Raw genomic sequence first — 24701 nt, forward strand, 5'->3', positions numbered from 1 at the left:
GATTCTATGGGAATACCCTGTTATTGCAGCTCCAAGCCAACATCTTGGAAGATGTTTCAGTTTTCTTCTCCAAGAGGGATTTCTGTGCAGGTCCCAGCACACAGAGCTCGCAGCATCCTCTGCCTGATGTCTGGGTGCCCGGCTCAGAGCTGCTGGGTGTCCCCCACGGGGGTTCTGCCATGAGTGTACCACGCCAAAGCTTCCGTGGGCAGGAGAGGAAACAGTTCCAAAGTTGTGCTGTGGGAGCTGTACAAAAATCCTTTCTGTGATGCCAGAAAATTTGGGATACAAGCATCATAAAGTCACCCCAGGATATAGGGAATGAAAAAAAGTTGGTGAATCACAAGATTTTCATTGTGTTTTGCAAGGCTGTGTTCTGTAGAATACAGGGAGTACTGGCTGGTGAGATCATGTCACCTCCTGGTTATCCCAAAGCTCTGCATCCTCCCAGCAAAAAAAGAAAGAAAAAATCAGTTTGTTTTCCAAGACACAAAAGCTGTGAATATCTAGGAACACCAAATCACAGAAAGGTTTGGGCTGGAAGGGACCTTAAAGCTTCCACCCCCTGCCATGGCAGGGACACCTTCCACTGTCCCAGGTGGCTCCAAACCCTGCCCAACATTTCCAGGGATCCAGGGGCAGCCACAGCTGCTCTGGGCACCTGTGCCAGCACCTCTCCTCTCCCAGGGGAGAATTTCTCCCAGTGCCATCTTACCCTGCTCTCATCCCTTTTTCATTAGGAAGGACTTCTTCTCCTAGAGCCTTACCCAGCCTCGGGGTGGGATCCTTGGATTCACACTTGTCTCATACCAGGACCTCCAGCTCTCTGTCACAGACCTGACTGCAAAGCCTGGACCCCAGGGGTGCTGGGCTCTGTGTGTGTGGCTAATTCAGACCAGTGGGATCACTGGAGGAGGGAGGAGGCAGGACAGGGTGATCCCAGGATCTCCAGCATCACTTCTGGCCTCTAAAATCCAATGGCTGATTGCATTTGCTTGGAAAACAAAAGAAAACAGAGCCCCAGCACCTAAACCCATTTATTTCTTTCTCTTCTAAGGAACAAACAAAAAGGATGGAGGTGCCTGCAGAGCACCAACACAACAATATGGGGTTTGACCTTGGCTGACTATTTTGTGTGCCACTTTTCCTCTGAGTTTTCTGTGTTTTGGAGCTGACAGAAATGAAGGGTGAGAATGATAGTAAGCTGGAGTTCAGGGCAGTGATGGGGATTAATCAAATTTTATTTGTGCTTAGCAGGTCTCTGTGGCCCTCTGAGAAGTGGTGAAGAGCAGCTGGGCTGTGATGGATAGACATTCACCGCTTTGGGAATGTGGGTTTTTTGTTCAGGGATTTTTGTTTTGAACTCTTCCAACAAAATTTGGCTGCCTCTGGGTGGTGAGCACAGGTTGTTGCTCTGGATTTCCAGTGTGCCTGGGAAGCTGTTGTTGGGGAGTTTGGACACAGAGCAAAAGAAAGACCTGGAATTTTGCACCAGTCCTTACACTGGGGGTAGCGTAGCACTCTCAAATTCCCCACATTGAGAGGCTTGGTGAGATTGCCTCGCATGGAGAAGATTCTCCTCATCCCACAGAGCAGTAGGGCCCTGCCAGAAACTTGTTCTGCCCTTGGCAGGAGCTCCAGATGCCACTCATGTCACTGTTTGTGTGAGGGCTTCTTCCCCTCCTGAAAACAAGCTGCTGCTGCTGACACTTCTCCAAGAAGGAGAAAGGGATCCAAAAAGGGTTCCAAAAAGGGATCCAAAGGCTGGTGGAGCTCAGCTGTGCGGGGGCGAGGGCTGTGCTGGCCCTGGGAAGTTTGGGCACCCTCATTTTACAGCTCCTCTACACATCCACAGCCATATGGGTGTGCTGAGAGGGCTCACATGCCCCCCCAAACTGCATTCCAGCTCCTGCCAGGGATGGGATGAAGTTCTTGGTGTTCTGTGTGTCCTTTCCTCTTTCATGCCTCACAACAGGGACACAGAGTCACCTCCAGCACTGTCACCTTCAGGGGTGCCCCATTCGCCCCTTCCTCCAGACTGAGCCTTCTGGGTTTGTTCCTCGCTTTGGTGAAACCTGTGGGGTTTGTTTTTCTTTCAGAAGCTTTGGATACTTCTGTCTAAAACTCTTTGACAAGACTGGGTTTGGGAAACAGCTTTTTTTTCTAATTCTGGCACTAGGCTGCCTGTTTCCATCCTACTCCAGCAAGCTGTAGCGTTTCCCTGGATAAGCTTTGTAAAAAAACCCCTTTGCTCTGAGCGTGCCAGGCTGTCTCACCTCCACGAGTCTGCACAGCACCACCCCCACAGAAGGATGTCTGCACCAGGCAGAAGAGCAGCACTTGTGGCAAACTGGGATTTGGGCATTTTCCTGCTTTTATTTTTCCTTTTATTAAGATGTGGGGAAGAGCAGAAGAGAGTCAGGTGTGTGTACTGAAATCAGGCTGAATGTGAGCAAGCTGGGCTAGTGGAAGCTGTCCCTGCCCATGGCTGGATGATTTTTGATGCCCCTTCCAAACCATTCTGGGATTCTGGAAGTCTAAGGCTGTAATTCTAAGTGATTCTGTGACTCCAGGACCTGCTGGTTTTTCTACAGCAGCATCATGCAGATTTCCAGTTTGGAACTGGAACTGTGCTTCCAGTTCTCCCAGCACTGCAAGTGGAATTATCCCACCTGGAAGGGCAGGACCCTCCTAAATACAACTTGTTGTGGTGGCAGTGAAATCTGGGTATTACCAAGAAGGATGCCAGGGTGTGCTTTGCTGTGTGTGCCATTTGCTGAGAGCACCAAGCACAGGGTCCTGCTGGCTTTGCTAAGAAATAAAAGCAAAGTTTTGGGTAAAAAACTCCTCCTGTTCCCCTCTTCTGAAAGACTCAGGGGTACAATGGGGTATGAAGTGGGTTAATTGTGGGAAAAAGGGCCAAGGAGTGGGGAAGTGATGTGAGGTGGAGTCTGGGGGATGGGAGACAGACTGAGGGGTGTGTGGTGGGTTCTGTTGGGGGTGGGAATTGCTGTGAGCTGTGCAGAGGGGCTGCAGGGTGGGAGTGGGGCTGTGGACAGCCTAATGTGGGGACCAGAGGTGACAGGGATGAGGCAGTGCAGGGACAAGGAGGGTGTGTGAGCACCAGCAGGGCCGTGGGTGAGGCATCACCTCAGGAGATCACTGAGAGCACCAGCCCAGCCAGGCCCCCAAACTCCCTCCACTGAACAGCTCAGAGCTGGGCTCACCTGGGATTGCAGGGAAAGGGGAGCACAGCCCTGCTAAAACAGAGGATTTTGTGCAATGAGGCAAAGTGCCTCATTTGAAGACATGACTGAGAATAACCTGCTTCTGTTTCAGCGTCTGTGTCATATGGGAGCTGAGATTTGAGGCATCATGCTGAAACTGGATTGAAAGGAGGCTGGGATTTTCTGTGCTGGCTTGTGCAGCCTGGGGGGCTCTGGGACTGGTGCCTGTCTCTGGCTGTCACAGTGGCTGTGACACCTTTATTTCCATCTCTATCTCTTCCCAACATGGCCAAAGGGAGGCACGTGACTGCTCTTCTGCTGCTTGCAGATGCCCAGATCTGTTGGAGGGTCAGGAAGGGGGGCAGCTGGTGGCACCAGTGTCACAGAGCTGCCCCATGTCACCCCCAGCCATGCCCTCATCCTGCCTGGGCTGAGGACAGAGCCAGGAGAGGGTGACATGGGGGCAGCCAGCCCTGCTGGAGCAGCCCTTGGTGGTCCCACCAGGGCCACCTGCAGAGCGCTGCTCCCAGGCAGCCACTTGAGAGGGAGAGGAGCAGCTCGTTCCCTGCTAGCGTATCCTGACAGGTCCATCCATCATCTCTTGAGCTCTGCCAGCTTATTAGCAGATGTTGTCCTGTCCCCAGAGGATGGAGAGGGAGTGAAACAAATGGATCAGACTCCAGATGGCTGGCAGATCCCTCCACGTTCCCTGTTCCTGAGACAAACCTGCTGCTCCGGGGTCTTTTGGGCAGGCGAGACGTGAGAGTGGGGCTGGTGGGCAAAGCAGGCAAGGTGTGTGGTGCAGGGTGGGGGGATCAGTGAAACCCCATGGGATGGACCCAAATGGGTCTGGGGTGATCACTGGGACTCACCTGTGTGATTCAGGGCCAGACAGGAGCTCTGCCACGCACAGGTTCAGCGCTGGGCTTTGTAGGCTCTGCTATCAGGATCACCCAGGGGTTTGGGCTGTAGGGAAAGTGTAGGAGAGCAGGGTTTGAGCTGAGTGAAAGGTGAAGGGCTGCTCCTGTCCCACATGCACTGCAAAACCACCCTGGGAGTGAGACCAAGCTGCAGGGACAGGCAGCCAGGGCTGGCTGTACAGGGGGTGGCACTGGGGACACAGCAGCGCTTCTGGTGGCTCACAGACAGGCAGGACCCGAGATCCTCACACTCAGAGCAAGTTACATAAAATTATGGGAATAAAAGAAACCCTCACCTTCCCCAGAGCTGCAGGCAGCACAACAACCACTCTGCAGCTCTCTGATGGCTGGCTGCAGATTTGGGAGGCTTCACAACCAGGGCTGTGGAGCCCAGCGTGCTCCAGACCTGGTGCATTTGATTGAATTTTTCCTGCTGGTCAATTCTCTGCTGTTTGCTCTTCCCAGAGCTAAACTGGGAGGTTCTGCTCCTCCACATGTCACGAGAGAGCTCAGTCCAGAGTAGGACATGCCTGGCATCCTGTACTGCAGGTATCTCATACCTGAGCCTGTGCCCTGCTTCCCTCTGTGAAAAACAGAGTAACTCTTCAGGATTTCTGAAAAGTTTAATAGGGAATAAAATAAGAGTATAAATAGAGAATAAAATAAAAGTCCAGTGCTGGAGTGCTCCTGGCAAACAGCCAAAGAACACACCTAGATTTGAAATGGTTTTCTTTATACTGTATCATTCCTGAGGCTCATGCATATTCATATGTTTTATTAGCCAAACTTCCTTGGGAATTCTTGATATTCCAGGTTCTCTTCTTTTTTTAATTTGATTTTTAATTTAATTTAATCTTTTTAGATTGATTTTTAACCTCTGACCTCCCTGCAGGATGTTCTATAGGTAAGGTCTTCCCATGTTCCTGTCCTGTTACTTCACACTCCAGATGATTGTGTGTCAATTCACAAATGTAAGGGAAATTAGTGGTTTTGCACCATTCTTTAAGTTGGTTACATAGAGGTATTTTTAATCTCTATTTTTAACAGTTTGCTAATGCCTATGACACAATGAATATAATTAATATAATATGATATGATATGATATGATATGATATAATATAATATAATATAATATAATATAATATAATATAATATAATATAATATAATATAATATAATATAATATAATATAATATAATATAATATAATATAATATAATATAATATAATATAATATAATATAATATTTTGCATTTATAGATTAACTTTTTGTGCTACAAGTATTTTGATATAGTACAAGTTATGCTTATTTTAACTGCTTTTGTATAGTATAACCTGTCAGTTTATGTATATATAGTTTATATGAAAATAATGTATAATATAATGTAATATAATGTAATATAATGTAATATAACATAGATAATAGATAATAGATAATAGACAATAGATGATATGATATGATATGATATGATATGATATGATATGATATGATATGATATGATATTATATTATATTATATTATATTATATTATATTATCATTTCTAACACCTCCAAAGTGGGCACTGAGACACTCAGAGGTGCCTGAGCAGTGCCCCAGGTGCTCCCCAGCCCTCCCTGCCTGCTCCTGCTGTCCAAGTGCCTGGAGCTGACTCCCAATGGCTCTGCCCTGGTGCACAAATTCACCTGTAATTTGTCATTTAGTATAATTTTCCCCCTGAGTGCACCTAAAATAATTGTGACTCATTGCTACAGGTAATTAATGGGGTTTTTTTGCAGCATTAAATGCTAAGTGATTACAATTGCTCCGTGAAAATCTGCTGTGCTTCGTGTTCCCATCCTTCCTGCTGCCTGTCTCTCCATACCTGAGGTAGCACTGATTTCTCTGCCCTTAATTAAATAGTGGTGAGGGGAACCACTCCAGTGCCTCTGGAATCACAAATCCCTCTTTCCTGCGTGGCTGGAGATGGTTGGTGGTGGTTGGCAGGTCCAAGGGACATTCTCACAAGTTAAAGGCAGCAATTCCTGACCTTCACCTGCCCAGCACCGACTGGGGCTGTCCCATCCGTGCTCATGCAGTGTCTCCACCCTTTCCCTAACAGAAAAAAACAGGAAATTCTCTTTCTTCGGATTTATTTTGGAGTTTGGTTGGGGTTTTTGTCCCCAGCTGAGAACAGGGTGTATCCGTGCTCATCTCAGTCTTACACCCAAAACCAATGGGCTGCAGACTGGAGGGTGCTGCACCAGGGCCACTTGGCAAGGGCAGAGTCCCTGAATCTCTTGGTATCATCAGGACCTGCACTGCATCTCAGTGCACCAGAGCCTGCCAAATGTCTTGGTGCAGCTGGAAAAAACAGCAAACCTCTCCTGAAATCTGCAGCCCCTGAGTTCTCTCCTCACCTGATGCCCTTGAGGAAGTGAAAGGTGCCAGAAGAGCTGGGGAACAAAACCAGCTGCAATTTCACATCTGCCTTCCCTTGCATCCCAAACTTTGGGCGTTTCTGCTCCTTGCCCTGATGCCCTTTGGGGAGTGGAGGAGCAGAAATTTAGGAGCAGAGTCTGGAACTGCTGGCCTTTGCTGTACCAAGATGTGACAGCAGTCTGTCACCTCTGGCATGGGCAGCACGTGTCCATCCTGCCAGTGGTGTCACTCCCCTGCTGTTAACAGAGCATTTGGTGCAAAAGTGCCACAGAAACTGGTGCCAGAGCCTGGAGAGGGACCAGCAGGTGCTCCCCACACCAGGGATGTGTGACTGGAGCACTGCCTTCAGCTGCCACTGCCAGAGCAGCTCAGTTCTAAAAAGAACACCCTTGTGTGGTGTGTGATAGGTGGGATGTGCTGGTAACATCCAGGGAGATCCCTGGCAGGGAAAGGAGGGCTGTTAATAAGAAAGGAAATCAGCACCTTGAAACAGAACAAACAGCACGGAGGGACCCAACCCACTGAGGATGCCGGGTCACAAAAAAATCCCTTTTACATGCCTGAAAGCAAAGATTGAGGCTGTATGCAGATCTGGCCACTGGAGGTAAAGATGAGAAAATGAAGGTATTACTACCTCAGTGGGAAAAACCAGAGATGAGTCAGAGTCAGGAATAATCCTTGAATCACTGGAGCTGGTCCTAAAAGTACCTCATGAGTTCAGGGACCCAGACAGAGCCTGCTTTCTCTTATTTGGAATCTGAGCCTGCAGGAGAGGGCAGATCCTTCCACTCCCAGACAGATACCTGACATGCCACATGTCACTCTTGAAGAAATCGATTTTTTAACGAGAGACGAGCTGTTTGTTTGTGTGACAAACGATGTGCCCGAGGGGCTGCTGGGAGAAGGGGGTAGGATGAAGCAGAGTGATGCCAGACCTGCTGTGGGATGAGCTCCTGCATCAGGAGGAGGCAGAGGAACTGCAGGCAGGTTGTGTTGTCAGAAAAAAAAACCCTTTTTTCCCAAAAGAGGCTCTTTCCTTATAGTTCTGTGCAAGGGAACTTGTTGCTCTGTGTGGCAGCTCCCCAGGGTCTTGCAGAGGGACATGCCCCATGTCCCAGATGTGGAGATTTAATTTCTGAAACCTCCCACACAGACGCTTTTGGGAACCTGGGCACAGCCACTGTTTGTGGCAACCACCATGAAGTGAGGTCTGGGCTGTGAATTTGCCCCATAAACATTATTTTGGAATAGCTGCCAATAGATTTCCAGTGCTGTGTGGTGCTTTGATCCCTGCAGTGCTCTCTGCCCCGAGGGCTGGGCAGCAGGCACAGGTGCAGGAACACCTGGAGCTTTGCAGGCAGCAGAGGCACCCACGTTTGCCTGTGAAGCAGTTGGGTGTCAGGCTGACAGGAAGGGCAGCTGGGGGAGCAGAAGTTTCCACAGAGCCCCGTTTCCAGACAGCTGGAGGGGACTCAGCCAGGTGCAGGGGAGAGAGGCTGATTTCCCGTGCCCTGAGTGAGAACACAGCTGAGCTCTGAGCTGGTGGGATGCTCTGAGCTGTGGGGTGATCCTCACCCAGGCACATCCCTCTGACCTGTGCCCCTCTCTCCGCAGCCTGCCAGCTGGGGTTTTACAAATCAGCCCCCGGGGACCAGCTGTGTGCCAAGTGTCCCCTGCACAGCCACTCGGAGAGCCGGGCAGCTCGCGTGTGCCGCTGTGACAGCAGCTTCTACCGCGCCGTGCAGGACCCCCCCTCAGCTGCCTGCACACGTGAGTACCCCCCGAGTATCCCCCGAGTACCCCCTGAGTACCCCAAGTACCTCCTGAATGCCACTGAGTATTCCTGAGTACCTCCTGAGTACCCCTGAGTACCCTCTGAATACCACTGAGTGCTCCTGAGTACCTCGAGTACCTCTTGAGTACACCGAGTATCCCCTGACTACCTCCTGAGTATCCCTGAGCACTGCTGAGTACCTCCCTGAGTATACTCTGATACTCCCTGAGTACCCCTGAGTATCCTGAGTATCCCAAGTACCTCCTGTGTACCCCCTGAGTATCCCCTGAGTATCCCCTTAGTACCCCTGAGTACCCCCAAGAACCCCTGAGTGCCTCCTGAGTACCCCTGAGTACCCTCTGAATACCACTGAGTGCTCCTGAGTACCTCTTGAGTACACCGAGTATCCCCTGACTACCTCTTCCTTTCACCACACCTCCACCTGTGTCCGTGTGACCTATTCACCTCCAGCAGCAACACCAGCAGCCCTCACTCTGCTGGGTTCAGCCCCCAATCCCTGCTTCTCTTCCAGGGCCCCCCTCTGCTCCCGTGAACCTGATCTCCAGCGTGAACGGCACCTCGGTGACGCTGGAGTGGGGCCCGCCGCTGGACAAGGGCGGTCGAGCGGACGTCGTGTACAACGTGCGGTGCCGGCGCTGCGCGGGAGCCGCGGGGCCGTGCGAGGCCTGCGGCAGCGGCATCCGCTTCGTGCCCCAGCAGATGAGCCTGGTGCAGGGAGCGCTGACCGTCACCAACCTCCTGGCACACACCAACTACTCCTTCTGGGTGGAGGCCGTCAATGGAGTCTCTGATCTCAGCCTGGAGTCCAGGAGAGCCGCGGTCGCCAACATCACGACAAACCAGGCAGGTAGGAGGAGCAGACCGGCCCTCCAGGCTTGGCCCGTGGGGGTGATGCTGATGGTGCTCCAGCAGTGTCCAGAGCCTGGTTTGGTGATGGGTTTGAAACAGGAGCCTGTCCTCTCTGCTGCTGGAGCTGGGTCAGGGAGCTGGGATGGGCTGGGGACAAGTTGCTGCCCAAGGTAACTCTTACCCTTCTCTGCCTCTGCTTCATGGTGTGCTTTTCCCTTCTCTGTTCCCTCCACTTGAGCTTGCAGCCACTGTTGGAGGCTCCTTTTCTGCAGGACACAGAGAACACTTGTTATTGATAGGAGCACTAAGTGGAGCATGAATGTTTCAGGCTGATCCTCCAGCCTTTTGTCCTTTCCCAAAGGGTGAGGCAGCAGTTCAAGCTCTGCTCTTATCTCCCATCGATGTCAGGCCCTGTGACAGCAAGGTTTGCTGGGGAAAGTCTCTCCCATGCATGTCTCACCTTTGCAAATTCCTGACTGCTAAATGATGTTTCCCCAGGAAATTCCTCTGAGCAGTGCTCTAGCCCAGGCAGGACAGGACTTTGCTCTGTAGCACTTTTCTGTGGAGCACACTGCAGGCAGAGAGATCATCTGGGCAGCGTCTGACCCTCCTTGTCACTCCTCCCAGTTTGAAATCATCCCACAAGAACTTCCCGTGATGCTGAGCCCCTTCTGCTCTCGTGGCAGGGGTACCAGTGGGAGAAACTTGGGGAGCCCTGCTGGATAGCTCGTGGCTGGCGTGAGAACAGGTCCCTTTGTCACTAATGCCAGCCTGTGAGGAATGGCTCAGTCCTGCTGGCTTGATCCCTCACAATCCTTCCAAGTGCTGATGAGCTTCAGATGGAGATGCTCTCAGGAAATGCTGAATATTCCCATTTCGACCACTCAGCTGCGAAATGGATTCTGAGCAGGTGCTGGGAAGGCAGCGGGGTTGGAAATTTGGTAGTTCAGCTACTCTGCTCCAGCTGCCCTGCCCTCCAGGGGGCTGAGGGACCCCAACACTGCATGGGGGGACCCTGACACTGCATGGGGGGACCTCCTGGGTGCTGGTCACCCTTGTCCCCCCAGCCCCAATGGCTGAGCATGGCTGAGGCAGATGCAGCACAGATTCCCTGGGCAGTTTGGAGTAAAGGTTTTGCCCTTGTTTAACTGATTCCCACCATCCCAACCTGTCCAATCTCCCCAGGGTGCTCTGTACCAGCAGTGTTTTCTGCTGCTCAGAGGAGCCAAACCCAAAGAGCTAAAACTGCTGCCTTTCAGTCCCTGAGTGCCCCACTGCAGCCCCTGGGGTCTCTTTTGGCCTCTGTGCTGCTCTGGTGACACCCCTGCACTGCAGCCATGGCCATGGCAGCTTCCCCAGAGCTGCCACATCCCATTTTTGAAGCTCACAAGTGGGGCCTGAAACCTTCCCATGAGTCAGACCCAGTGGCTGCAGCTGGCCATCACAGCACCCACCACACCCTGGGGAGCTTCCAGTGGATGTTTTCCCAGCAGGAAAAGAGGACACCCAGGGACAGTTCATGCATGGCTACAGGTACAAGAACTGGTTCAGAGGCTCAGCTCAGGACTGGGAAGATGACAAATATCCCAGGGCAGTAGAGCACCCCTTGCTCTAGACTGTGCTCAGACCCTGACCACACTTATCATCTCCCCTTTCCCTCTTCCTCTGCCCCTCTCCCCTTACCCCAGGTAGAACAAGAGGGGACAGAGTGCTGTTAGGGATCTCCATGACCTGCAACCACCCTGGTCCTTCTCCTTTCTGGCTCCAGATCACAGCAAATCACCAGTGTCCCCTCCTGCCTGTGCTGGGCCAGTGCCCTCCTCTCTCATCTCCTCAGAGCTGCTTTACTCCATGGCAAAGAGACTGATGCAGCCCAAACCAGGGAAAGCCTCTTTGCAATCCCCATCACAGCACTCATCTCCACGTGGCTTTATTTAAACCAGAAACCTGGTTTAAGCCAAGGGTCCTGCCTGGGGCTCTGGTTCTGCCCTTCCCTGTTGCTGTCTCCTGCTGCCCCACCTCTGCAGGCACCTAACCCGTTGTGTCTGGTCCCCAGCCCCGTCACAGGTGGTGGTGGTGCATCAGGAGAGCACAGGCCAGAACAGTGTCACCCTGCTGTGGCAAGAGCCAGACCAGCCCAATGGAATCATCCTGGAGTACGAGATCAAGTACTACGAGAAGGTAACGCGAGCTTCTTTCTCAGAGAGGCCCCTGCTATCAGCCAGCCTTGCTGGCTTCTTCTTCAGAAGTCTTCTTCTCTGGAAGGCTTTGTGGTCGCTGTGCTGGTGCAGAGAAGGTTTTGTTGTGGATTTTCCCCAGGATAAGGAAATGCAGAGCTACTCAACTCTGAAATCCAAGAGCACCACTGCCACCATCTCTGGCCTCAAGCCTGCAACCCGCTACATCTTCCAGGTGCGGGCTCGCACCTCTGCCGGCTGCGGGAGGTTCAGTCAGACTGTGGAGGTGGAAACGGGCAAGCCGGGTGAGTGTGTGCAGGTGTGGGGTGTGGGAAGGGTGGGGCAGGGAGCATGGAGCCTGGTGATGCCCTTCTCCACGGCCACTGTTCCTCTGCCACACAGGGAGGGGGCCTGGAGGCACATCCCCTGGCGTTTCAGCCCGCAGGGATTGCTCGGGGTTGAATTCCTGATGTATTTGGAACAAGAGGAAGCAGACTCAAATGGAAACAGGGTTTAGGTTGGATAATAGGAAATATTGGAACAGGCTGTCCAGGACAATGGTAGAGTCACCATGCCTGGAAGTGCTCGTGTGGCACTTGGGGACATGTTTAAGTGATGGCCCTGGCCGTGCTGGGTTGATGGTTGGACTCGGTGATCTCAGAGGTCTTTTCCAACCTTAACGATCCCATGATTCTACGTTTATACATTAGAAAGAGGGAGGAACGATGTAGCAGTTAGGGCAGGGAAGAGCTGGGGAGGTCCTGAGGCTCTGATCTCCTCCCTGTCCTGGTTTGCTGTGTCACCATGGCTTTCTCAGATCTCTCCTTGGTTTCCCCATGTGTAAATGGTCCCTGCACGCTGGGAGAGGCCAAAACTGGGAGTAGGTGGGACAGCGCTTCATCTTTGAAGACCATGACCCCATTGCCAGCCCAAGGGTTTATCTTTGAAGACCACAGGGTAGGTACATGGCTGAGCCCAGCAGTGCATTCCCCACTCCAGCTCACCCCCTTCCTACCCTGCTTTTCCCAGTGTCTCTCCGCTACGACACGATGACGATTGTCTGGATCTGCCTGACACTCATCGCTGGCCTTGTCACCTTGCTGGTGGTTCTGATCTGCAAGAAGAGGTAAGGCTTTTCTGGAGGCCAGTGGGGTTTCCTGGAGGTCTCCAACAGGGACAGGAGGGATGGGAAAACTTGGGCACAACTTTTCTCCTTTCAGTTTGCCCAGAGCATAAGTCCAGATTAATAAGCAGCTAAGAGAATTCACCACTTTCACTGAGGCAGAGCTGGTTTCCAGATCTCCCCCTCATGCCAGCAGGCTGAATAGTAATAAATCAGTATTTTATAAAATATATATTATCATATATTAATCAGTATTTTATAATATATATATTATCTATATATATGTAGTATATAATACACAGAATATCAGTAGCACAAGCAATAGCAATACCAGTACCAGAACTACTACCAGTACAAGAGCTGACTGGATGGACTGGTGGGTAGGTGAGGAGAGGAGGGATCTTTTGTACAGCAGACAGATCCAAGGGAGATTGTGTGCTCTGTATGAGCGTGGCTGAGCCAAGCACGTGGAGCACACTTGCTTTTAGCACTGCCAAGGCTGGGAGAGCACCTGGAGAGCACTTTGAGCCAGACCAAAGTGTCAGCCCAGTGAGATGCAGGGATGCAGCTGGTGGATGGCCAAGTGTTTTCTCTGGCTGCCCACAGCCCCAGCCTGCACTGCCTTCCACCCTGCTTTTGGGATGTTTGTGGGAGTGAGGAATGGGGGCTTCTCTTCTGACCCTTGTCCTCCCGTGGCAGGCACTGTGGGTACAGCAAGGCTTTCCAGGACTCTGATGAGGAGAAGATGCATTATCAGAATGGGCAAGGTAGGACACTCTCTGGGAAGAGATGTCCATGGATGGGCAGAGATGGACTGTTCCTCCCTGACACTGCTGTGGTTTCCAGGGGAAGGGTTTTGTATCTTGCCTCCTTCTGGGAATGTGTTTTGGGAGACTTGAGTGGGTGATCTGATGGCAGGGGCATCCTGGTTGTGGGGTTGGGAAGTTGAACACTGTGCACTGAGAGTGCAGCAGGATCACCCCAGAGAGCAGCAGGCCAGGGGCAGAGGTAGGGGGTGATGGAGTGGGACAATCACGTGGAGAACACCTGGGCAGCCAGAACTGCTCTGAGGATGCTGCTGGGCCAAAGAGTGACTTAGGGCTCCTTGTGCTGCATCTCCATGGCTCCTCAGCCTGTCCTGCCCCTGCTGCTGGGTGTCCCTCCTCCCAGCAGGGCTGCCTGAGAGTGCTGATCTCCTCTCTCCACTTTGAAACCCGGCAGTGAAGTTCCCTGAGTCCAAATTCTACGTGGACCCCCACACATACGAGGACCCCTGCCAAGCTGTGCATGAGTTCACCCGTGAAATTGAGGCCTCCCGGATCAAGATCGAGAAGGTCATTGGGTCTGGTGAGTCCTGGGGCCCAGCTGCCTCTTTGCACCAGGGAAATCTGAGGTTGTGCAGTGCCCCTGGGCCACTGGGATCAGAGCCGTGCTCAGCAGGGCTTCATCTGCTCCTCATCCTTGTGAGATCAAAACCTTGGAGGGACTGGGGGTTTGGGGAGGGTGAAATAAACCCTTTGGAGCAGCCTGGTGCAGGGGGCTGCTCGTCAGCAGGTGTGGCACTGGCGGCTCAGGCTGACACAGCAGATGGCTCAGCCTGTCCCCATGGGCGTCCCAACGTGCACCCATGAAAAACCTGGGCTGACAAGATGCAAATGAAATTGCAGAAAAGCGGAATGGTACGTTTTCAGGACAAAAGGGAATTTTTATCATAGGAACAGGGGGCTTTTGGGGAGACACAGTGCAGAGCTGGAGCTGGAACTTCACCAGCAGCATCCTGAGAGCTTAACCCAGAAGAATGAATTATTTTGGCTGCTCTGAGACCCTCAAATTTGTTCATTAAAAGCAGGAAAGCAAGTGCCACTGTAATGCCCTTGGCCCATTGCCTTCAGTGACAGGCACCAGACAGAGGTGGTTTCTGATGTTCCCACCCTTTCTGAACTGGAAGCCAGAGCTGAGCAATCCTTTCAGAGGATTGAATCCTGGAGGGGTTGGATGGGATCAAAATCCAGACTGAAACCCAGGGGTCTGGGCCATGCTGTGAGCATGCTGACAGACTGGAGGATTCCCAGTGTTGGTGGGTGAGTGCAAGAAGCTGAGGAGCTCTCCGTGCCCCCACTGTCCCTTGCCTTGCAGGGGAGTCGGGAGAGGTGTGCTACGGCCGCCTGAAGCTGCCAGGGAAGAAGGAGGTTCCCGTGGCCATCAAAGCGCTGAAGGCAGGCTACACAGAGAAGCAGAGGAGGGACTTCCTGAGTGAGGCCAGCATCATGGCACAGTTCGACCACCCCAACGTCATCCACCTGGAGGGGGTGGTCACCAGGAGTATGTGGCTGGCAGGGGAGGGAGTGTTTGGCGGGGCAGAGCTGGGATGCATCTCCCTGTAGGGGTCAGAGCTCACTTTGGGTGCGCTCCATCCTTCACTGCCCCAGTGGCTTTTCAGATTTGTGCATTTACCTGGGACAGCCACCCCCTTGCCTTCTCTTCCAGGACAAACTTCCCCGTGGCAGCTCCACACCACGCTCTGCTGTGTCTTCCAGACCATTTGTTGGTTTGGGAGATGTCCTACTCAAAGGCATTTATTTTAAAAGGCTGCCTGTATTGAATCATAATTTGAAGTCTTCCTCAAAAAAGGCACATTCTGATGCAAAGCCTTACATTAATGGCATGCAAATTTCAGCAGGGTAACAAAACTGACCCAGCCATATCAACAGCACCTGGAGGGAGGGGTACCTGTCTGGGTTGTTGCCACATCCCCATCATTGAGCCAGTCTGAGGGGCTGCAGAAGACCCACAGACCTGAATTCGTGTCTCTCCCAGTAAAAACCTGGCACTGGGCTTCCTGGAGGAAGGTGACTTCTCTGCTAACTTGACCTCCCTTGTCTTCTGCAGGCAAATTGGTAATGATTGTTACTGAATACATGGAGAACGGCTCGCTAGACACCTTCCTCAGGGTAAGGAGCGAGCTGGTGTTTTCATTCGCTGCACGTCCCCCAGGGCTGGTTCCTGCTCCTCAGCCTCACAGCCACTGAAACCCCAGTGCTGGAGACAGCTGTGGGTGCTGGGCTCTCACCTCTCCAGCAGACACGGGCACCAGGCATCGTGTCTGGCTCCCTGCAGTGACACTGCAGAGGCAGGGACAGCTGCCTGAGCACGTGCCAGAGGCACTGAGAGGGCAGGAAGCAGGCAGGGCACAAGCAGGAGGCACTGGGGGTGAGGGGGTACTAAGCCAAAGATGAGAGGTGCTGGGGGTTTGATGACAGGATGGTGGTGAGCACCACGGAACAAACTCTGGGTTATTTCCTTTCCAGAAACACGACGGGCAGTTCACCATCATCCAGCTGGTGGGGATGCTGCGGGGCATCGGGGCGGGCATGAGGTACCTGTCTGACCTGGGCTACGTGCACCGGGACCTGGCTGCCCGCAACATCCTGGTCAACAGCAACCTGGTGTGCAAAGTGTCCGACTTCGGCCTCTCCCGCATCCTGGAGGACGACCCCGACGCCGCGTACACCACCACGGTGGGTGGCTCACAGCGCTGGTGGCTGCTGGCCCAGGCCACTGCCACACGGGAGAGTCAGAGACTCTCAAGTCGAAATTGGTAGGGCAGGAATGGCAGTGTCACCTCCCGCTGGTGTCTGGGCCAACAGCTCGAAGCCAAAGGGCTCCTGAGCCCTGATGTGTTGTCCTTCACACGGGGACGTCCCAGAACAGAGTGTGCAGTGAAGAAAGAGCAGCAGGATGGGAGGGCAGGGAGTTACCAAACATCCCCATTGCTCCCATGGGTGTGTGTGTGGCTTCTGTGTCCCCACTGGAGTCCCTCCTTAGGCTGTGTAGCTCCATCCACTCCTCACTTGTCCTAGAGCCATCAATCCACAGCAGGGTGTTCTGGTCCACCCTTCAGCATTGTGGCCACACACTGGATTTTCCATCTGACTCTGCCTCATTCATGGATGTGGAAAAGGTGAGAATTGGTTCTGCAACCTGTGGTTTTGTTTCATGCAGTACACTTCTGTCATGTTGAGATTTTTCTGGCCAACCTGGCCGCTCTGTTTCTTGATGCCCTCCTCCATGGGACGTCATCAGAAGCAAAATTAAATACATTTTCATGAAACACATAGAAAATATTAAAAAAAATTCTGGTGCTTTGAGGTATCTTGGTGCAGTAAAACCCACCAGAGCTGGTTGCTCTGGAGGAAGATTGGGTAGTGCATAGAGCTGAACCACAAAGATGCAGTGGCAGAGTCAGGATCTCTGGTGAGCTCTCAGTCAGGGAACCCTGAAAATCAGGTTTCTTTTGTGTTCAAAAACTTGAGCTCCTCCTGTGCTGTCTTCAACGTGCTCAGGGGATTGCTTCTCCCAAGGAACTCTCCTAAAAGACTCTGTTCATTTTCAGTCCTTATCAAGGCATGTGCCAGAGTGGGCAGGACTCAGCTGGGTAGAAGCAATACAGATATCTCTCCCTATACAGATATCTCTGAATGGTGATGGTGCACCATTCCTGCCCCAGATGCTCTGGGAAGCCCACCCAATATCCCCTAGACTGCAACTTTCCTCTTCAGATGGCTGGCAACAACATTTCCAGCTTAAAAACATTCTTAGTCCAAATATAGCTGATTTTTGTCAGCATGGTCCTTTAATTGAATGCATCTGCTTTTCCAGTCCTTGCCTGTCAAAGCAGGGAAGGACAGGGAGCACATCCCATCACTCTCCCTGTCTGCTCATGTCAGGCTCTCCGCTTGCACACAGAGTCAGCTCTGTGCTTGTGTGCTCTGGTAGCCCAGGGCTCCCCTTCATCACTCTGAATTCCTTCTCTCTTGAGCTGGGGGACCAAATTGTGCATGAAGACCTTGTAAAAGAGCACAGTGTTCTCCTTGCTCTGCTGGAAACACCTTGAAGTCGTCCTTCACGTACACCTCCGGGCTTGTCTTGTGCAGATTACCTCCTCAGTCCTTTTTAGAAGATGCCACCCCAGTTTATCACTTGTCCAGCAGCTGTCCCAGAGCTCGAGGTGCTGAGCCCTGCCTGCTCTGAGCCTCCACTCTCGCTCACTTTTCCAGGGGGGGAAGATCCCGATCCGCTGGACGGCCCCCGAGGCCATCGCGTACCGCAAGTTCTCCTCGGCCAGCGACGTGTGGAGCTATGGAATTGTCATGTGGGAGGTGCTGGCCTACGGCGAGCGGCCCTACTGGAACATGACCAACCGCGACGTGAGTGCTGCCAAACCTCCTCCTGCCCTCCCCAGGCCAGCCTGGCAGGGCAACAGGGGCCCAAGGATCAGCTCCTGCCCCTCCTCACATCCCCACAGGGCTGTGCACAGGGTGTGCGTCCCGTCTGCGGTGACAGCAGCACATCCCTGCCCTGCACAGCCTTTGCCTTTGCAGTCCTGGGGCTCCCAGGAGTGACCAGAGCTCATATCTAGATCATATATCATATATATATCATATATCATATGTATCATGTATCATATATCATGTATCCTATATAATTTATCATATATCATGTATCATATATCATATATCACGTATCCTATATCATTTATCATGTATCCTATATCACATATCCAATATCATATATCATGTATCCTGTATCATGTATCATATATCACGTATCCTATATCATATATCATATATCATGTATCCTGTATCATATATCATGTATCATGTATTATATATCATATATCATTTACCATATATCATGTATCACGTATCATATCTCATATATATATCACATATCCTATATCATATATCACGTATCCTATATCATATATCATGTATCTTATATCATATATCATATCATGTATCCTATATCATATATAATATATCAGGTATCATATATCATGTATCATATATCATATATCACATATCCTATATCATTTATCATGTATCCTATATCACATATCCTATATCACATATCCTATATCATATATCATGTATCCTATATCATATATCATGTATCCTGTATCATATATCATGTATCATGTATTATATATCATATATCATTTACCATATATCATGTATCACGTATCATATCTCATATATAATATATCACATATCCTATATCATATATCATGTATCATGTGTCATATATCATATCATGTGTCATGCATCATATATAATATATCATGTATCATATATAATATATCACGTATCATATATCATATATCATGTATCACATATCATGTATCCTATATCATATATCATGTATCATATATCATATATCCTATATCCTATATCATATATATATATATAGACCTACCCTCAAGAGCAGCATAAAATCTGAAGGGAAAAATAGATTATAATCCTGACCACAACCTGAGGGCAAAATTTCCAAAAGGAGGGTGTAAAATGAGCATTTTGGCTCTGCAGGACCACAGGACTCCTTTCTTTACCGATGAGTATTATGAATCTCCCACTGTGCTGGGAGTCCCTCTAGGTTTTTTTTTCATTTTGTGGTGGTTTTGATGACAGCAGGGTATGAATGCAGTGCTTTACACTACCTCCTCCACACAATTCCTTCAAGCAGAGTTTCCTCCAGCCTGGCCAGTGCCACTCCCTGGCTGTACAGAAGCTGAGCCTGAGTGCAGCCCTCGTGGTTTGCCTGCTGGAGGGGAGTTGCAATATTTTAGGCTACTGAGCCACTAAAAACCCTGATTTCCTTCATGTGTGCCATGTCCAGCCCTCAGCCCTTCACTTGTTTAGCACGAAGCTCATGCACAGCCCCCTGCTCCCCATCCCATGGCCCCGGCAGCTCTCATGGGGTAGGGACACAGCTCCAGGTGGCTTGTTGACTCGATCTTCTCCAGTGTGGCCCGGCTAGCTCAGTGATGAGGTTTCTCTTCACTCGAGTTTCGAGCCAGCATATGTTTGTGGGGTTCACTGATTTTCTTCAAGAATCCAAGTCTATAGAGCGAGTAAAGAAATCAGGGGGGGACTCTCTCTCTCTGGTTTGCATTCCACAGTTTATTTCTGTGAAGGGGAATCCAAAGGACGAGAGACCAAGGATTTGGGGTCTGGGGGGTTTCTTTTAACAGGGTTTCTCGGAGGGTGGGAACATCAGAGAAAGAACCAATTATTTTTCTCAGTTAGTACATCTTACAAACTTTCTACAAATCAAGGTTACACACACCAAGATAAGAAATAACAGACACCAACTTCTTCAAAAGCCCACAAAGGTATAGGAGTATTCTCTACAGAGGGACAGAGGGGGAGAGAGGGGGGGGCTTGGTTTCCTGGCAGCACAGGGGGGAAAGAAAGGGAAGGTAAGCATGCTCTCTCAGCTTCCATAGCTCAGAGGCATTCTGGGACAGGAAAAACAAAGTTAGAAACTTCAGTGTTGGAAAGAAGGGTCTCTCTTCTCCCAACCCCGTGCTTTCCTGGGCTAAAGAAACTTCAAGCAGCTGGAAATGCCAGCACGGTCTTCTCTTTACTCTATCCAGCCTCTCGCCGTGGGGCTGAGGAGAGAAACTTCAGTAACCATGGTAACTTGACGCCAGGTAAACAATTAGGAGAAAGAGAAGCTGGGGGGAGGGGGGGGGAAATCCCAACTAAAAGATGAGAAAAATACATTTCAAGCTATCAACTACAACAGCTTGTGGCTTCCTGGCAGGTGATTAACTCCGTGGAGGAAGGCTACCGCCTGCCTGCCCCCATGGGCTGCCCCAGCACCCTGCACCAGCTGATGCTGGACTGCTGGCAGAAGGAGCGCAGCGAGAGGCCCCGCTTCTCCCAGATCGTCGGCATCCTGGACAAGCTGATCCGCAACCCCGACAACCTCAAGTGCACGGGCACCATCAACAGGTGAGGGTCAACTCCATCCCCTGTGTGAGCAAGGGATGGTGGCTCGAGGCTGGTCAGAGCGTGTGGGTGGCAGGAATAAGGTGTTGGGGTCACAGGTATGGGATATGTGCCCTTATCTGTGGTGCCTGGCTCTGGCACCCAAAAGAGCTCTGAGGTTTGTGAAAAACGAGGTTCACATAATTTTTATAGGATTTAAAAGTTTAATAAAAAAAAACAATTAGGAGAAAAAATAAAGTATACAGACATGGCTGGATGTCTCTGCATTCACCTTACTAACAAAGGATTGTCCCTTAAAAACAGAATCCTACTGCATATCCATAAATTCTCACCCATATTCATCCATTCTTCTTAGGATCTTTGGTGTTCTTCTGTTTAGTTTTCTCTTGCCCCTTTCCCAATAGATCAATCTTCTTGGCACCATTGAGATTTACATTCTCTGATACCAGAAATGCAATAAATTCCTCCCCCCAGAGTTCTGGTCACTGCTGTCTTCATCTGGATAAGAGAGTTTACAAAAGAAAAAAAAGATCTCCAGCTATCTTTTTCAGTCTTTGGGTTATACAGACAGAAGTAGTTTTTGTTTTAATACTATGCCATAGCCTAACATACATGTATTATACCACTATTTCTAAATTTCATCAATAACAGAAATATAGAAAACTATATTAATACAACAAAATTTCTCATTCTTATACACATAACATTCATTTTAATATTTGCGAAAAGCCAACAATATAAAACGCATCTATAACAGTTTCACAAAACACCATGGAGACAGCTTGTCGCTAAAGGACATGGAATGATTCACACAAACATGTCTCAGTGGGATGATAGGAAAAGAAGAACTTTGTTTTTCTGACTCCAGTATTTATAGATTGTTGATAATGACCAGGGATTGGATAATTAAGTTACTACCTTCCCAATCACACTGATCATGCAAAATGTCCATCAAAATACGTTTGTTAAAAAGAATGTGATAAACATTTATGTTTATAGTTACTTTCCTGGGAAAGTGGCTAGAACTATGAAAACAAGATCAGAAGGTTCAGTTTTCATGGCAACAACAGCTGTTAAAGTTGAGAAACTGAGAATGTGAGTGTGTAGAGTTTTTTTAAGTCACTGGGTGAAAAAGTTAAGAGTTTTGGGTTTAAGCTATTTTAGAAAATAAGAGACAACATGGAGGATTTAGGGTGTTGTCCCTTTCTCCTTCTCCCTTCTTCATTTTCCTCTTCTAAGGGTTTTTGGGTAATAATGAGTGATTGGATAAAGAAATCTGCAGTGCAGCACACAGGTCATTGGGTCACTAAAATAAATAACTTACTTGTCATTTGATTATTGGACAAAGAACCATATAAAGGACCTTGAAGAAGTTCTTTGTTTGCCATTTTGCACCTCTCTATCTTAGTGTGTGTAGCTCCTTGTACTCTGTGTATATGTAATATGGGTAAGGAAAGAAGAAATGACCAAGCCTGAACAAGAGAAAACAGCCTCTCTCTGTCATCAGCCTCAGTCCTGGGGAAAAGACATGACAAGACAAAAGTGGAGGGGCTGGAATGTGTCCAGAGGAGGGAACAGAGCTGGGGAAGGGTCTGGGGCACCCTGGCTCCAGATTGAGGGAGCTGGGAGGGGCTCAGCCTGGAGAAAAGGAGGCTCAGGGGGACCTTCTGGCTCTCCACAACTCCCTGACAGGACCAGTTGGCCTCTGGTCCCAGGGAAGGAGGGACAGGAGAAGAGAAAATCACCTCAAGTTGTGCCACAGGAGGTTTAGGTTTGATATTAGGGAAAATTTTTTCATGAAAAGGGTGGACAGGCCCTGGCACAGGCTGCCCAGTGGTGAAGTCACCATCCCTGGAGCTGTGGATGAGACACTTGGGGACACCTGATGATCTCAGAGGGCTTTTCCAACCTTCATGCTCTCCTGATTCTATAGGAGCATTCACGTGGCCCTCACAGCCTGGACCAACCTTTCTCATTTAACCCCTTGTGTTCTGCTCCCAGGTTCACCCAGACACGTTTGGACAGGGGTCTCCTTGACCTGAGCAGCTGCTTGACTGTGGAGGACTGGCTGGACTCCATCCGGCTGGGGCACTACCGGGACAACTTTGCCATGGCTGGCTACTCCTCCCTGGGCATGGTGATGCGCATGAACATCGAGTGAGTAGCAGAAAAAAGAGTAGCAAAAAATTGCCATAGTTTATGCAGCTTTATACCCATGGAATAAACAAAATTGAGAAGGTTTCTCTTTAGAGAAATTAAAATTTTTCCATCAAGTGGCAGCGCAGTTGTAGGAGTAAATGTAACTAGAAATAGGTTCCTTTGAGATGGAGCTTGGGCACCACGTAAAATGCTTTTACCTGGCAGGCACTTAGTCTTTATATGAAATGTTTGATTTCATAATAGATATATAAAGTACTTACAAGCCTATTTGTACATCTCTTCTAAAATTTAAACATTAGATGTGTTGCCAAAATGCCACAGCTCTTGGCTAACGTTTTAATATAAATACTAGTGCAGGTACCAGCCCCAAACAGTGACTGTCCTGCCTCAGCTGGCTCGTTCCAGTTGGCCCCTGGTCCCAGAAACATCTCTAGGAAAAGGGTGTTGGGACTTGGGACGATGTCCAAGGCTGTGCTGAGCTTTGAGGGGAGGTGTGGGAGTTGTACTGAGAGGCTGTGAGCTCCAAGTCACCTCTGTGGTGGCTCTCCAATGTCACCACAGGCCCACAGGAGGTAATTCAGGTTGCAAGGTGCTCCAGGAGGTCACCTAACCCGTGCAGGGGCAGGCAGGAGCTTGCTGTCTCCTTGTGCTCCTCGTCTTTTTCTTTTTTCCCATGCAAAAGGCATCTCTGGGCTGGAGTGTGGCCACAGCTTCTCTGGGATCACGGGGAAACAATCACAGCTGGGCATTCCCTTGGAGTTTTATCAGACCCCCGTGCACAGGACTGGATCCCTGCTCAGGGCAGCCAGGATGGAGACATCACTGGAAGGTCATTAACACATGACCAAGGGTGGGTTAAGTAAGGAGAGCTAGAGAACATCTGTCTCTGGAGCTTGATCTCCCACCTGTCTAGGGAGTTTCCAAGGTGGAGGATCCAAGGAGTAGCAGAAAAGAAGGCAACTGTGCCAGCTCCTGCCCTTATACCTGCTTACATCTCTCATCCCTTGCTGTTACCAGTAGTGACAGGGCTGGCACTGCTCAGCCTCTAAGGAGCCTTGATCCCTGTCCAAATCCTGTCCCTTGATCCCTGGAGCTGCTGGACGTGGTTCCTGGGCAGGGAAAGGGAAGGCAGAGAGACAGAGACAAGAGTTGTCATGTGCATTGATCGGGGCTGTGCATGGGGCCTTTGCTCTGGGATTGAGCTGATAGTGATCCTTGTTTCTCATGCACATCAGAGAATCTCTTGAATGAGGAAGGATCATCATCCATCCGTCTTTCTGACTGGGTTATCTGAGGGCATCTCACTAAAACTGAATCCAATTTCACAGCATCGATTTTGTCACCTACCAGCCTGTCAGGAGAGCTCCTGCTCCCCATGGGGCTGTCACAGTGGCCTTGTCAGGACATGCCCAAGGGAATGGCAGCGTCTCTGTCCCTCAGAGGATGCCCATGGGCCCTCAGCCTTGTGCTGATGGGCAAGTGGAGAAGAGCCAGGCTCCTGGGCTGGCCCATGGGGTGCAGTTGTGTCCCTGGGGCCTGGCACGGGTGTCTTTGACAATATCTTTGTTCTCCAGGGATGTTCGGAGTCTGGGCATCACCATGATGGGCCACCAGAAGAAGATCCTGAGCAGCATCCAGGCCATGAGATCCCAACTGCTGAACACAAACGGCCCCAGGAGACATCTCTGATCACCAGCTCTGCAGAGCTGCACCAGGCATTCCTTAACACTTACCCTGGCAAAGGGGCAGCAGGGTGGTGAGCAGGAACAGGGGCACCAGGAGCTGGAGCCCTGCCAGCACCTCTGGGATTTCAGCATCGGTGCAAGCGTGGTTATTCCAGACACCTTGGTGGTCCTGGTGCCTCCTTCCCCCCCTGAAGGGGAGAGCAGCCTTCCAAGCAGACACTTCATGACTCTGCTGTTTCCCTGTGGGGCTGGGGGTCTCCCCACAACTATGCAGGTCAGGAGACAACCCCTTCACCCCGTGGGATGGTCCCAGCTTCTCCTGCAGGTGGAGGGGTGTCAGACACATCAGCAATAACCAGGAGCAGCGGGCTGGGCTCCCCGTGGCACCAGGGAGCTCCTTGGATCTCTGGACTGAGCAGGGCTCCACACACTGCACTCAGCAGAGACAGCCCTGCTGCCTGGACCTCCCACACGCTCCAGCCTGGACCTCCTGAGCTTCACCAGCCTGGTGGTGACCTCATGGTCCTCCTCTACCAAGAGCAGCAGGGCAGGGG

General features: G+C 50.6%; 1 protein-coding gene across 1 annotated transcript in view; it reads left to right on the forward strand.

The window, feature by feature from the left end:
* EPHA8 (EPH receptor A8) overlaps positions 1 to 24151 on the forward strand; it is a 50515-nt gene extending 26364 nt beyond the window's left edge. Inside the window, exons 4-17 of the mRNA XM_058854990.1 lie at positions 8180 to 8335; positions 8872 to 9207; positions 11266 to 11390; positions 11529 to 11691; positions 12416 to 12512; positions 13209 to 13276; positions 13731 to 13856; positions 14646 to 14831; positions 15399 to 15460; positions 15818 to 16027; positions 17567 to 17716; positions 20115 to 20305; positions 22304 to 22459; positions 24037 to 24151. Coding sequence (XP_058710973.1) covers positions 8180 to 8335; positions 8872 to 9207; positions 11266 to 11390; positions 11529 to 11691; positions 12416 to 12512; positions 13209 to 13276; positions 13731 to 13856; positions 14646 to 14831; positions 15399 to 15460; positions 15818 to 16027; positions 17567 to 17716; positions 20115 to 20305; positions 22304 to 22459; positions 24037 to 24151 — 2141 coding nt within the window. The remainder of the gene's footprint in view (positions 1 to 8179; positions 8336 to 8871; positions 9208 to 11265; positions 11391 to 11528; positions 11692 to 12415; positions 12513 to 13208; positions 13277 to 13730; positions 13857 to 14645; positions 14832 to 15398; positions 15461 to 15817; positions 16028 to 17566; positions 17717 to 20114; positions 20306 to 22303; positions 22460 to 24036) is intronic.
* Positions 24152 to 24701: the final 550 nt, after the last annotated feature.

This window comes from Poecile atricapillus, chromosome 22, assembly GCF_030490865.1.
Source record: "Poecile atricapillus isolate bPoeAtr1 chromosome 22, bPoeAtr1.hap1, whole genome shotgun sequence".
NCBI lineage: Eukaryota > Metazoa > Chordata > Aves > Passeriformes > Paridae > Poecile > Poecile atricapillus.